General features: G+C 35.9%; 1 protein-coding gene across 10 annotated transcripts in view; it reads right to left on the bottom strand.

The window, feature by feature from the left end:
• Positions 1-16,295, bottom strand: part of ZDHHC14 (zDHHC palmitoyltransferase 14) — a 93,778-nt gene that overhangs the window by 14,024 nt on the left and 63,459 nt on the right. For 9 of the 10 annotated variants that reach the window (XM_085575266.1, XM_085575264.1, XM_085575265.1 and 6 more), the window contains 2 exons: positions 6,937-7,074; positions 3,284-3,332 (listed from right to left, as the gene is read on the bottom strand). In XM_085575266.1, the coding sequence (XP_085431392.1) occupies positions 3,284-3,332; positions 6,937-7,074 (187 nt within the window). The remainder of the gene's footprint in view (positions 1-3,283; positions 3,333-6,936; positions 7,075-16,295) is intronic. The other variant, XM_021532097.4, reaches the window with a different exon arrangement.

Raw genomic sequence — 16,295 nt, 5'->3', positions numbered from 1 at the left:
GCAGTGTCCAGGGCTGCACACCCCAGGGACACGGGTGGGAGCTCGTGGGGCGCTCTCATGTGTGACTTACAGGGAACAGCACAGGGACACGTTCAGCACAAGCATCCTCACCTCCAAAGGAGCAGCAAAGGTGTGCACATGCATGGATTGGTATACTAGGAAAAACAGTCAGTGCTCAACATTGCATATTTACTACAGTTTATATAATTATTTTAACTCTAAAGGAGTCATTATCTCATAAGTAAGACAATAAAGTTGCTTCTAAACTTTATAGAATCAAGCATAAAGAGGAACGTTCCAAATTTTCTGTAGAAGACTTTCTTCTATGGCTTTTATTTGTTTATTTACACAAAACAGCCATGAACTCGGAATGCATCTGCTTTGAGAATGCTATTTTCTATAATACTTCAGTATTTTTGGGATTTATTTTAAGGGAACACGATTCAACACAGGGCTTTGGTTCCTAGAAAAGCACATAAAATTCATCACTAGGAACAAAATTATGAGAAAAGAATAGGATAAAAATAATCTGTATATTAAACATATCAACCTTTAGTGAAGTCAGTTTCCAAGACAACGTCAACTCAAAATTTTCCAGAACAAGGACACGGCCTTAGAACACAGAAAATACACCCTTATCACAGAACCTATCAATAGAAGAAAAATATGACAGCTCCTCACCATTACACAGAGACATGGCCTGGAAATTGCATGGATGGACATAAATACTTGCAATAAAAAATACTAACGTTAGTTAAAAGTGAGAAGTTTTGTATTGCAAGGCTGCTTATCCCTAATGAACTGGGAAATACTTGAAGAGTCTGTATAATCTTCCCTAGGACATATTTCAATCAGAGTGGTTCAAAGCCAGAAAAGAGCCACTTGCACTCTGAGCAGATCTGCTCCAAAAGCAGCAGGATGACCAAAGGGCACTGCTGAGCAGCAGGTTCACTACTCTCATTTCCTCCTCAGGCTGGGTGAAGTCAAACCAACACAAGACAGGAACTCTGACTCTCTGCCACAGCTACAGCAAGGAGTACGAGGGATAACCGGTAAGGAAAAGACTCTTGGCAGAGGGTTCCAAAACATGTAAAAGAAGAAAACCACCCAAAGAGTGGAAATAGTAAGGAAGGCTGCAGAATCTACACACCAGAAGGAAGACTCACCAGGTCAGAAAAGAAGAACCTTAGAGGGAAAAGAGCTCCCTGCAACCTGATATATCACCAACAGGTTCCTCATCACAGTTCATGATCAAAAGGGTGGTTCACTTCAAGATTTCTTTTAGTTCCTCATAGCAAGGGATATTTTTCAGTTCCCCATACAATGATCCAAAACCAACTTGAGAACAGCAGGGGTAGCTTACATCAAATTAACCAGAATCCACTAATTCAACCTAAGTCCACTAACTGTAAAACAAATCTAAAAAAACAATGTATTCTCAAAGTATAACCTTGCAACGTGTTATGGTATAGTATCTTACTAGCATCATACAGTATAATTTTCCCTTAGTATCTCACACAGGGTTGTTAGCAAGATTTAAATGTCCATGTTCTCTGTGCCTGAAACAACTGGCTCCAAAGTAGTATTCCCAATACTATTTGGACAATGTAATTTTTTACTTTATTAATTGTAACCAAGCGTTTAAATTGCCCAACATATCACTATCAAGTTAGGCATTTCTGCAAGGTGTGCTACTAAGCTTTTTAAAGCAGCACATCTCTGAACAAAAATGAATTCCAAGCCACTGCTCCTGTACAAAAATCCTCAAATGCATAAGTGATTCTCTTTTGATTTAAAGAAAACAGAAAGCTATTCTCAGTTTGAAAATAGTTTGAAAGAATTATCTTTTGTAAGAATTTACTGTAATTGTTTTAACTGGAAGCTACTGTAGTGGTATTTAGAACTGTTTGTGCTTTTTAAAATTATTTGTACGGAGAAATTTGAACATGTCTTTAAAAAGGGAGTTTACAGCTCAGTGATTCCACCTGATGAAGACAAGCACCCAAAAAAAGTACCTGCAGAATTTGACACTTGGGAAAATTACCTGGAAAGAGGTCTCTATGTACAACTATGAATGACAGTTTTTTCTTCCTACCTTTGTGTGGAAAAGCAAATTGTGTGAGGCACAATGCACAAATGGGAAAGAATCTTTTTACAATGTCTTTTTGAGAGGTGAAAACTGTTTATTCAGACAGGAACCATTCAAAACATATACATAACCAATGGGAAGCTGACTGTACAGAAATTAAGCGGTGGTTTCATCCGTTTCCCATTTTTTTATTATGTTAGCTGCTTTCTGGCTCCATTCTCACCGAGTAGAAAATATACAGAAGGCTACCATGAAGTGATAAAAAGTAATGGAGCGTTTCAGAATAGAACTACAGAGTGGCTTGTGTTGGAAGGGACCTTAAAGGTAATACAGTTCCAACCCCTGTGCCTGGGTAGGGACATCTTCCACTAGACCAGCTTGCTCAGAGCCACCTCAAACCTGGCTGTGAAAATTTCTAGAGATGGGTCATCAGCCAAATCTCTGGGTAACCTGTTCACATGTCTCACCATTCTCATTGCAGACACTTTGTTATGGCAAATCTATACCTGCTCTATTTCAGCTTAAAACCTTGTTCTGTCACTACAGGCTTTGCTAAGAAATCTCTTTGTTTTTCTTATGAGACTTCTTTATATACTGACAGACCACAATGAGATCTCCCCAGAGCCTTGTCTTTTGAAGGCTGAACAACAATTGTACTCCCTGTGTATGCAATTTACATACTGCTATGTCACTTAATGCAAGTTGCTATTTGAAAATGACTTCTCTAAAAACATAAAGAGTAGTTTCAGAAATTGAGTTCTTCAAGGAAAGCATGTTGTTTCCGTTGTTCCAAAATCTACTTTTTCTACACCAAAAACAACCAGCCATTTTGGATACCTTCAGTCATAAAAGCAGAACAATTCTTGAATCTTTTTAGTGAAACCACAGCATGTATATAGTGCAAATATATTTAAGAATTCCACCACAAAACATGAAGCATATTTAATGGACTTGGAAACTACAGATCTTTGTCAAGAGTACTGCTCTGCAAAACATGAAGAATAAAAACCATTCCAAGCTATAGTCTCTTTCCTATCTCCAACATGTGGCAAGAAATCCTATTGTGTAGAAAGTGATGAAGTCATTAACAGATAAGGTCAGTTAAAGCACACATTCAACAATAGCAAGGAAACAAGCAAAACCATCTCAGATGTTATTTTGCAACATCTACAATATGTTTCAGTGAAAGGATATCTTGCAGGACTGTCCTTCAGAGCATTGAGGAACCCTGTTTGTTGAGAACCTGTAGAAATAGAACCCAGAATTACCAGCCAAGTAAGAAACTGGACCATGGGCTGTTTTTACTATAGTTAAAATAACTACATTTGAAGATAAGCAAATAATCATAGATTTATTAATATGAATCTGAGAATATGTTGCTCAGCAGCAACAACATCAGAAAAGCCCTTGAGCAACTTATCAGGTTTAGCATCTGCAGGATATTTTCTCAGTCATACCAAATTGATGCACACATACTTTCCCATGAACAAGATTTCTGATTATTTTCAGACCTAATATGGAAACAAAAATTATAACCTCCTGTTTAGTTTTGAAATATCATTTTTCAAAGTAACTTTTTTACTTGAAAAATGTATTCTATAAACTTGGATTCCCAACTTTCCATCCTTTGTTTTGGACGCAAAGCTGTCTTATTTATAATTCTGCTCCTACTGCACCTACACAGAAGATTTTTCTAATAGGTTACTATTGTCTCTGGGCAAATAAAATACAATCTAGTTGCTGAAAACAGCTCAAAAGAAGCATGAGCCCATCAACTAGAAATGTAGAAGCATGCAAAGTGAAAAAGCACTTGGGTTCCATAACCATGAGATATTAATCAATTAGGGTGATTTCACAATTTGCTGATTGCAACAAGTGAATTTGTTGTAGAAACTGATTTAACGTGACATAGCTACAAGCACACAGTTTGAACTTTACTGTATAACATAAATTATTTAAATGCATCAGGCTGAAAGTTTTCCTCAGAGCAAAAATTTTCCACTTAGCTAAATTAATCTGAAGATCTGTATGGAGAGAAGAACCTTGTCTTGACAAGAATAAACAAATATATGTATAATTCTCTAGACCTAACTGGTCAATTTTACTGTTTATTGTTTCAAGTGGGAAGTTACTTACCTTGTATTTCTTGAGCCTTTTCAGACTCTTTCAGGTTCTTAGTCTCAAGGTTCAAGACTAATAGAACTTTTCCTGCTTTCTTACTATTTTTAGCATCCTTAATGGCAATGGCAGCAGGTAGGTGTTATTTCTACACCTTGCTGCTGGTCACAGTCTTCCAAGCAGTGCCCAAAACATGAGAAGGGGAAGGCTGTTCACTGCAACAAACAGGTGAAATACTGATGCCTCAAACAGAGATGAGCAACTGTAAAGACAGATACTACTACTGGAAATGCGTTCAACTTGGGGAGAGGGAAGAAAATATTGCAAGACAGTACCTCTAGTAACTGATTTACAAATTAATTTTATTATCTTCAGTGATGTTATGTGCACATTTTCTTAAACCTAGAAAGAACAAATTTCCAATATATGCCTCAGAAGGCCACAGAAAACAAAAAGATGTATCTTATATCTCATCACCTCTTAGGCCCACCAAAATCTGTAAAATGCCAACTTGCAAGATGCATTATAAAAAATATACAAACTTTAAAAATTTGTCTAAATCAAGAGGTGCTAAAATAATTTTTCCAAGACTTATGTATGACTTTGAAATATTGTCATAGTCTGAGGAAGGAAGGAAGGTCATAGTCTGAGGTGTAAAAGCCAGGACTTTCTTCAGGCATGCTAACAAAAAGCAATCTATGCCAGGAACAAAGGTTCAGATTCAGTAACTGAGAATCCTGCTTAATGGTTAGCATCAGCTAAAGAACTGAAGAGCTAGAAACCAGAACACAAATTGTTGAGTGATAACTATTAGAAAGACAGACAGGACAACTTCTAGAGGTATGGTAGGCATAAAGACAGTGGAATGACAAGAAAATCTTATTTGTAAAGAACTCTGTTTTGGACACTGTCAAGACTACAGCAGACAAATTTGAAAGCTTGGCTTGAAGTATATCAATTGATCATCAAGAAACTAATCACATTTCATACCTGCTCCCATTGCCTTTGAGGACTGACCAATCTTTAAAGCTTAAGGATGTTTCTTCTTATCTCATTCTAGGTAGATGAACCTCCATGGCGAGAATATTTTACAGTTGACAGGCAATTCAGCATTTAACATTTACTATACATAATCTGTAACACCTACACAATGCTCAAGTGCTTCTCAACTACACAGAGGCACAACTAATTACTCCACTCTTTGTCTGAATCATACTCAAGAGTTAGGTTTGGACACTGTAAATTTAAAACCCACTAGATAAATCTAATTAACATACATGAAATGAAATACTGACATTATACTGATAACTCATATACTGAAAACTAAACAAAAAGCACTGAAGTCCTTGTGAAACAAAGGTAGGTTAGTGTCAAAAATAGCCTTATGTTGTCAGACTAGGAATGTTTTCAACTACTGAACACTAGTAAAGATTGCAGAAAAACCCCCATGTGTCTTTCTTCTTAAATGTAAAAGGTGTGCATATATATGCTCATGTATGCCCAGATAAATAACAAGCATTTTATTAATGGCAAGTGTTCTTTTTCCAATAATTTTCCTTTCTTAAACAATATATAAATCTTATCTCTGCTTTTTTCAACTGGTATTGGAAATGCTGTATCTGGTAGTGGAAACAAGTTGTTCATTGAGACTACCTCAGAATTACATATCCCAGTTCTAGCCTATGAACTAGACTTCTGAGCTATAGGAGGGCCTCTCAGTGCTTGCATCATAGTTTTGCAAAGAACAAGTAAGAGCAAGAATTCTGCTCTTTAAAACACAACTTTTCCCTGCATGTTGTAAACAACTTCGGAAATTGAGCACAATCTGACATATTTTTCCAGTAAAACATTCTCTGAATACTATCATTATGAAGTTAGCTTTATAAATGTGTCATATACTGAAATTATTATTTCTATCAGGTTTCTGTTGCAATACAGATTACAAAGGAATAAACAGATCACATTTTCAAACTGGTTAAGGCAATATCCTATATAATAAATGAAAAGTATAGAAGAGTCTTCTAGCGATGATGGGTTAAAAAACCCAACTTACAAAAGGTGTTTAAAGACAAGTCATGTAGCCTGTCACCATCATATAGGAGCAGCAAAATTAGTTAGGGGTATGGAAACAAGACAGTACCCAGAAGAGTTTTGACCTCAAACACAACCCAGAATACAAATAAAAATTAGTCTCAAACTCATTAATATTTCTGATTCATATGACTCTACTATGAATTAGTTATTCTCAGAATGCCTATGCAAATGAAAAAAAAAGTGCTAAGAATAGGGCTGAGAATGGTGTAAAGTTAAACAGCAACCTAGAAAAAGTATAGCTCCAATCTATTTTCTAGTAATTTACCTCTTTGTCTGGATGGCAAGTGATCCATGCTAACAGTGAAAAAGCACATGGAAGTTCTTTAAGTAAATGATACTACCTGTATACTTGAACATACAGTATGTATGATGCTTTTCCAATTAATCATCCATAAAAGGACAAAAAAAAAAAAAAAAAATTAAGACTGCATTAAGGTAAAGCCAGTGCCAGGCCAATGACTACTATGAGCTGTGCCTACTATAGAATGGGACTCACTGGGGATTGTGAAGCTTCAGAGAAAAGGCAAATAAACAAACAAACAAATAAATAAATAAACCCTGAATGATCAAAATATTAACTTAAAAAACTCAAGCAAATGGCTACATACGTAATCTGATTTCACCAGCATACTTACGAAGGATGACGTGGGTGATAACGAATGCAAATATAAAGACTGTCAGAAAGGACAGAGATAAAATAAACATATAAAAAAATCTGTAGTTTCTTTTCCCCACACAGTTGCCTACCCAGGGACAGTGGTGATCAAACCGTTCTGAAATGAGAGGCAGAAGAAAAAAAAATGGAAAACAATTAATAAAATGCTGTTTATTCAAAAAAATGCTCTCTGAATACTATATTAAAACTCATGATTAATCTGGCATTTGCAAAGTAGCCACAGAGAAGTTCTTATTTAGAAAGGAACAAAAAATAGAAAAGAAAAAAAAAGTACTTGAAAGAAACCTTACAGTTTTTAAAGAAATCAAAGCATGGCTGAGGTGAGTTCCTGTTAAACTAATAGACTAACAGCCTTATTGTGACAAATTGTGCAGTCAGACCAGCAAGCATGTATTTATCCATTGTCACATGGAGCATTAGCACCTCAGTTGTATTTGATTTTTTCAAAACAAGGTGGCTTTTTTCCCTTCAGTGAATCTTCTACTACCGATTGGAATTTCTGAGGTTCTTTCCTTTACATCTGTCATGATCACACCTCTGACTTATGCCTACTATCATATCATCCATCCATCTGGAGCATGAAATATTTACACCTTCCCACTTCCTTTTATTGCTTCATTCAAGATATTCTTCATTCTAGACCACCTATTTTTCCACTTGGGAGTTGATGGTGTCATGTAAGATCATTAAAAATAGCAGAACCATTCACATCAAACATTTTTCAAATGTTAAAATTAAAATACATAATATAAAACCTGGTAATCTGCATGCTGTTACCCTTTGCACTATAGTCTGTGTCTCCTTTTTACTAAGTGAAAGCCTTTCTCTTTACGTCCCTGAGAGAACTCGTTCATGAGACAGGAAAAGGCCAGGGTGGATCACAGAGTGTCCCCAACATGGGATAATGCCTCAGTGCTGGAAAGCAGCAGAGGGAATGGCTTACTCTGCTTCTCCCTAGGCAGCCTGGATGCACCCTCCACTTCCCAGTATGCTGGGAATGAAACAGAGGTATTGCCAGGAAACAAACTTGCATTTCCTAACTTTATTTTGGAGAGATTGCACTGACAGAATTTTAAGGGTTTTTTAATCAAATCCAAAACCATAAGACAGATGCATTCATGCTGACTCTTTCTTTCACTCTCTGATCCTTGTCCAAATCCTGGCTTGCCTTCTGTGATTTTTATGCCTCCACTGACGTACTATCAAACTATTCGTAATTCTACAGGAAAGGCGTGCTATAAATCCAAAGTCCTTTAAGCCCTGTGTTAGAAAGGCACATCTGACCAAGTATACCAGCTTATTTTAGTTGTGGATTTATGTTAAAGGCCTGTATTAAAGGTTTTTCTTGAAGAATGTATTTAGTATTATCTTCATTTAAAAAAAGTCAAAACAACAAGCGCAACAGATTTTTGAGTCTACCAGACTTTCAGGGGCTTTTTAAAAAATGGTTTTGCATGACAGCTGTTTGGACCACATGTTTCTGTCATAAATCTGTTCCAAATTCCAGCAGGGCTATTCAAGGTGAAGTTACTGAACTTTCTTAGGATATGGGTTCATAATATTGTGATTGAGGGAGTACTGCTAAGAATACCAAGAACTAAACACTCTGGGTAGGTGATACTACCTTTTCTCAGTGCACTATAGTTGTATTCCCAAAATAAATTGATGTTGCATTTTAAAAATGTTTGTCTTTAAATCTGTGCTTCTGAATGAGCCCTCATATTCTGATAAACACTCAATTTAAATTCTTTCATATATACAACTCATAAGCAAACAACACCACAAAGAAACATAGCTACAAAGCCATATTTTACTATAATCCTTGGGTATTTTTGTACCCTACTGCTAAAAAAATACATGACGTGTCTTGGAAGATGAATTCCGTATACACAGATTCATTCTCCTCTATGCTGACACAGTAGGAAATGAATTATAAAATAGAGACAGACTTCAGGCTGTTTCTAGCCATGAAACAACATTTAGATATATGCAGACATCTATTTGATGGATTTGGATAAATGCAGGAAAAACTACGCACATACATAGACACAACCCCTCCATCTATAAACTCATGTTCCTATACATCCACACGCTCCTTACTGATGACTGACTTGCTGTTTTTAACCTATTTTTCAGTCCTCTTCAATTTCCATCTTCAAACTTTCCAGGTGAACTGAAAAGCTCTGCTTTCTCAATAAGTACCTTACTACTTATTGTGAAGTTAAGTAACTACCTAAGATATTTACAAAGGAGGAATGGGCCAAAAAGGCTGGATACAAAAACCACTCCTACAGTATTAAACTTGAATCAGAGGCATAATGAAAAAGAGGCATAGTTTACATGAATCTTATGATAAATACATTTAATCTCTTTTTTCTCAGTCAGAAAATAGAAAGGCATGTGACGTGCCACAAAACAGTATATTAAAAGGCAAGATATTATTCTACTCAGCAGAATACAAATATGCAAATGCAATTTAAAGATAACAGCCTTACAGCTTGTGAGCTGCTCTGCTTAGTTATTCATGGAAGAGAAAACTGCCAACCCTGGCAAAATCAAGAGACAAATGCTAAGCAGAAACTTCTAATGTTGTTAAGAATATATTAAATCTATTAAATCTAGAGGTGTTTCTTCTTCATTAGAAAAACACATGACCTAATAAGTATTAATGAAGAAGTAACACAGCGCCTTAAGGTTCACCTTCAGCATTCCAGATGCCTAACAACTGAACAACCAATGATTTTGTAAAGGAAGCTCTATCTGACATCTCCACTTGGACAATGTTGTCAGCAAAATTAAGACAACTTAATTGAGAAATGAAAAACTACTGATGCTGAGAAAAATTGGAATTCCAGGCCTCATGAACTTAAAATGCAAAGCAAATAGAAATGCAACTTCTTGTGAAGAACAGACTGTTAAGAGGTCATGACTGCAGTTCTGGATAGTTAACATACTACTGTATTTAAACAAACATTTGTGGCAAGGTTAATGTAAAAACATGAAACAAATACAAAACATTGGTAACATAAAATCTGTTAATATAAGTGTATTAGAACTCATAATGAGGGAAGAAGAAAGCTGAAGCACTCCATGGATAGCAACATTGTGGTATATCATCCTCCTACACTCAAGTTCAAACAAAAGCAGCAAGATATTTGCCTTCTTGATGTTACAGCTGTATCTTGTATCTACCTAATCAAGAACTACTGATAGAACAGATGGCCCAGTTTCTACCATTTCAGTGGGTCTGTGAAGTCTTTTGCCTGTGTGTTCATGGCTCTCAATTTGTAGGCCAAGCCTAGCACTCATTTTACCCAGCAAAGAGGTTTTACCCAGAGATTGACCTCTGTCAATCTCATTTTAGGTTGACAGAGCCAGATGAACCTAAAACTATGGCTTTCTTTTGCCTATCTCCTCATATCACCAAAGTTGGCCCAAGTGAAGCACTGAGAACACACTGCCAGAGAAGGGATAAAATAACGCCTTCAGAAGCAACTAAGCGCTAATTCAGCCCAGATGTGACACCAACCTTACTAGAGGTAAGCAGCTATCACAACTGCAGGAGAAATACAGTTTTGATTAATTTTTCAGGATCTGAGATCAAAACCTGAAGCAAATAAAAAAGGCCTGAAAAAATGTGTGAAGAGTTTACAAGGTACAGCATCAATAAAAAGAGGAGATGAGTAAATGGAGACTATAAATGCTGCTGTACAAGTCACAGAAAACCAAAGAGGTTTGGATAGCAGAAACTGTCAGTAACAATAACAAAGACTATTTCACTACTCTTTCCCAAGTGATCAGTATCTTTGAATTTAAATAATAACTTCTGAGGATAGCCAGCACCCCCTTAAGTAAATCCAAAGGATGAGGCTTCACAAGATAATTGAGCCAATCCAAAACTTTAGTAGCAGTGAAAGAGATGATAAAATGCTGCCTTTCCTGCCACTTCATCCCACTTCCTTCTTTCATTGTGTAAGCTGATAATGAATCAGGTCAGTTCCTTGGACTGGCAGGAAAGGAAAAAAATTATTTTGCTAATTGATGAGTGGGAAAAACTGACTTACCAATGGCTGTGTTACCAAATGGTCTGTGAACAGGCACAAACAGGAGAATCATGGAAATGAGGAAAAGAATAAATATTGAAGAGGAGGACATTCAAATCCCTTTGGATGCAGCAAGCTGTAGCTGAGTGGCCTCATTAGCACTCAGACTGAGTGGTCTCATTAACACTCACTCAAGTGGTCTGATTAACACTCACCTCATAATCTATGCTAACTGGATGACAGAAAAACAATACACATTCCCCATTTTTTACCTACTCTGAACATTTATATTTAAAACTTGCATAAAAAAATTAACTAGTGGATATCTCAGATAAAAACAAAACTGAGAACATTTCCCATTTTACTAAGCAATGGTCTTACACATGCAGCTTTTCCTTCAGAAGCCACACCAAAGCATGTTTCTTGCTGCTCAGAACCAAAAAGTCAAATCTCTACTTTTCCACAGCACAGTATGTAGACTCCTAAATACTTAAATGTTCTGCTTCCATTCTTCAATCACTACACTCCAGGAAACCAAGCACAAAATGACCCAAATGCTTTCCTTCCCTTTTCAAAACATTTAATGAAAGCCTAATAATTTACAAGGAACACAAAAGCATTTTTAAATGGAACATTTGTAGGCCAGCTTGGCCCTTCAGTTTGCAGTATTTATTAACTGTTTCCTCTTTGTTCAACTGGCTCACTGCACACCAGCTCACATTTTCTAAAGCTCAGTGTGAAGGTAGGACTCAAAGACAAGAAGTCGACAGGTGCAAAAATATCTAGGTCATGTTACTAGGAGATTCCAGTGAGCAAGAGCTAGAATTCACTTGGTAATTTTTCCACCCTGTGCAAGTAAAGCATTGTAGGACAAAGGAACAAACCTAAGGCATTCTCTGAATGCTACCATCTTTACTTATAACATGCAGACATGTATCCCATGACTGGAAAGAGTCAAGAGCCCACTATGCAAATCCTACATCAGTAGAAAGTCACATTACAGCTCAACCAACTGGGCCAGGATTACTCAAAATTACTTTTGATAGTAGCAGGAGCACAACATAGGACTACAATGTCCATTGTCAAGGACTCACACTGAGGAATTATGTAGAGAGACTGACACATCTGCATGTACTTAAAATGGTGACAATAAAAGCTTTTGGAAGGACTATGATGTCATGATATGATCACATCTATTCAGGCTTCTTGACTTCACATTTCATACAACAAATACTACTTTCAGAATTTGATTGCTCTTGAAACATTGAAGAAAACAAATGAGGTTTTTAGAAGTCCATATAAGAAATACGTTTTATTACAAAGAGTATTTATTTTTTTCTAAGATACAGCAGTCCAATCCCAACTGCTGACTGATGCACACAAGCACAAAAATATAACATTACATTAAGTTCTTTACAGTCAGTTCAAAATACCTGATAATTTAACATAACAAAAAATTTATATCAAATAATTATAGCATATTCATAAAAACCATCCTTAGCTCCAATGTTCAGTTTCACCGACTGAAATCATCACTCCTATGAAAATTATTTTTTAAATAATATTTAAAAAACCACCCCCACTGATAGGATTTGCCATCAGCTGGCAACAGCAATCAAATACTTGGATCAATTTAAGTTACACACCATTCACCTGCCTGACAGTCATTCTGCTGACAATAGCTTTGCTGTTACTTTTGTGGAATGAAATCTGAGTAGAAATTTAAATGAAAAAAGCAGTGAGTAACAAAAGATCAATTGCAAATTACATTTATAGGCATACTGATGTTATTTTAGAACATCTGTTATGGACAATGCACAATGGATCCTCTAAATCACCAAGCTTCAGCACTTTCATACAATGATTCCAAATCAAAACACCCTATGAAAACCAAACAGAAAGAAAGCATCTTCTAGCCTCATGTTAACATCTGGGAAATACTCACCAAAAGTTTACTTCAAATTACATTCTGGTCACTAATCTCTACAAGGTGATGTAAACTGAAACAGTAATGTAACACCAGGAAAGATGGGACTCTATAAATGAAATAAGTTAATAATGTGCATGGGTATCTATAACAAAAACTCAATCAGAAAACCAAACAAGGGCTACTTAAGGCGTATTTTACTTTCATGACTGTTTAACCTGTTCCAGATAGCTATGCTATTTGGGTGGGGTTTCAAGAAAATAAGTTGCCATGACAACGTTTTGCATTCTAATCAACTTCAATATTTGTAGACTATTGCTATTCACAAAAAGAAAATAAACATGCTTAATTTTCAAAATAAAAATAGCAATTGATTCATTAGGAAAACATCCAGCCACTGCCCTAGGATAGCTCATAGTAATTAAACTGTATTGTCACATAGATCACTTCACTGCACCCTCCAATAATAAATATTGACTAATTAACAAACTCCTTTGACTGCATGTGCATTAATGGTGACATTTTCAAAGGCAGCAGCAGCAGTTTGGAATGGCTGCTCTTTGAGAGGTACAAAGAGTGCACCATGAAGGACCCCACTGCTTAACAATTTCTCTTTATGTACCCATTCGAGTACGTACACCCTGCCATACCCAGGCAAGTGCCTGACACACACCCAGCTGTGGAGGAAGAGATTTTAAAACCCCAAATTTGTCTCTAGAAGAAGCATAGTATCCTTACCAAGTAACAGCATCCACAAAGTTTATGAATTAGTTTCTCTCTTTTCTACAGGAAGGCACATTTTTTTTTACACACTTCCTTTGCTGTCTTTTACCAGAATTTGAGTTTTTTAACCATTCTGCAAATTGTTACTGCATTGAATGTAAATATGTGTTTATTTTCTTAGGTTCCTAATTTTTCTAACTGATAATTTCTCTCTTTAATTTTTACTCTGACACCTTGATATTTAGAACATCATTTACACAGTCAGATGTTCTGATCATCTTTGTATTTTTCATGTGCAGACCAATGCATAATCCATGACCTCTCTTAAATAACCTATAATGTAATTTTATTTCTTAAAGAGACGGATATATTTTGCAGTCTGCTGGCCTAGGATTTAGAAACCCTGACACACACGCCATACTCCCTGAATTTCCAAAGTACATCTAATTTTATAAGTGGCACAATCATAAATAATACATCACTTCTGAGAGTGTTTGTGTGTACGCCATTTGACAGCTTCTTGTTCTACCTTTTTGGGGCACCCAAACAAAAAGAGTCCAAGCCATGTCTCACCTGTAAAACTGGGAAAAATACATAAGAAAAGAAAGAAAAAAGAATGGTCACAGCAGCCAAATTTGTGCTTTCAACTGTTCAGCAAAAGAGTAATTTCAAGACAACTCGTGCTAAGTTTTAACAGGTTCAAAATGAACCGAAGATTGTACTCTATTCACTGCAGGAAATGTAAGGAAGGAAATAAGCAAAGGCCATGAATAGGAAGTGAAGGCAAGAAAGGAAATAATAAGGTAGTGAAGAAAGAGTTCAATTCTACAGAATAGAGTTTAATTCTACAGAATATAATTAAAACCAAGTAAACCAATGTCCTGACATTCACATTGATTATAAAGGACTACAAAGTCCTGAGAAAATTGTTCTCAGAAACACTGTCTGTGTTAGAAAAGCCAAACTGTTACAATGCTACCTCTCATCCTGCTTTTGAAGTAATTGGTATTCTTCAGCCAGGAAGATGGTGATATCTGGAGTAGCTACTGGGAAAAGCTTGTCCCCAGAACACACTGGCAATTCTCACTGTCTTACACTGTCTGTGTTATGTGTGCTTTGGAAATTAATTCCCCATACTGTTTAGATGTAGCCACCTGCTTCTTGTTCAGCTTTCATTATAGAAATCTGATTAAACAAAAAATTATTTATTAAAACCAAACAAAACAAAAGGAGATTACATAGTCGATGTTGCAATGACCAAAAAGAAATTTTAAAAGCCACCATTAGGTCATTTCAGAAGCAAGTCCAACTACTGCCTTCTTTCTAGCATGACATAGTACCATCAAAACCTCTTGTCAAGACACAGCAATAACTACCTTGAGCTCAGAATTTATGTCTGGTTTGGTTACTTTTATTCTGAAGTCTTTATGTCTTGCTTTCAGATGCATATTATGCTTAACTAGTTTGTAATTCTTAAGAAACACAATGGTACACAAAACCCTTGAGGGGCTAATTTCCAACTGACATTCACAGAGGCAGTAAAGAAAGCAAATCAGGAATAAACCCAAGGTATGTGCTTCAGGGAACACTTATTTAACCAAATTTTTTAAGGTATGACATAAATGGAACAAACTACATTTGTATGGAAATAGAGATTTTTCTGGACACTATTAGGAAAATATTGTAGAGCTAAAGGAGTCTGAAATATTGTCATGGCTACAACTCAAATTAGCTCGTTTCCTCTTTTTTTCTTATTTTAATCTATTTGCTGTTATTTTAAATCTATTTTGTTATCTACAAATATCACATAGACATTTCTAAAAACAGTGGTGAAACAAAAATCAGACAAGGTCAAGTAACAGATATGCTTACTAAACAATTAGACAGAAATAAAGAGTAAGTTTTTGTATATGTACTTACATATATAAAATGCTGCAATAGATTCCTTACAGAATAAAAAACATGAACAGAAAACACAGAATGAAAGAACCTCTTTCACACTGCATTCATTTGCCAAGTATCATAAAACACCTTTAGGTAAAAGTAGCACACTGTTTTTTCTGAGCAGTCAGTACTGGTTTGAGGACAGACTCCATTCCTGTACCACAGAGTCTCTGTAGCTGGTTTGTAACTGTAACAAACTCTTTGGAAACTATGTGGTAAAAAGGAATGCATGGTCATACTGGCAGTGAACTGCTTAAATATCACATATTATGTTTAAATAGCATAAGTTACTTAAATATCCATATGCATGTCAAGTAGGTTTAGTTAAATCAGTAACAAACTAAGAAACAGTGGCACAACAACACTCATTACTATTAAAAGATTTATTCAGAAATGAAATAAAATCATTATCATATAGACAAGACTAACTTATAAGTGGTGGCAAATTGCATAACACACTGATTAAGTGTATACTCTCTTGCATTGTTACATTTCCTCAGGTGCATGAGACATCCAATTTTCTTGACACGAATTTTTAATAAAAAATTAGTTGCAGGTACTCATAGATTTCACTTTTTGCATTCAGTACACCCAAAACCTAATATGACAATATGATGAATACTTATATGACTGCATGTAATCAGGAAACAAAACTACTATACAGTGCACCCTGAAAAAGTC

Source organism: Lonchura striata, chromosome 3 (genome assembly GCF_050655825.1).
Source record: "Lonchura striata isolate lonStrDom1 chromosome 3, ASM5065582v1, whole genome shotgun sequence".
NCBI lineage: Eukaryota > Metazoa > Chordata > Aves > Passeriformes > Estrildidae > Lonchura > Lonchura striata.
Note: the sequence above shows the minus strand (reverse complement) of the source record. Positions and strands in the feature narration are given on the sequence as shown.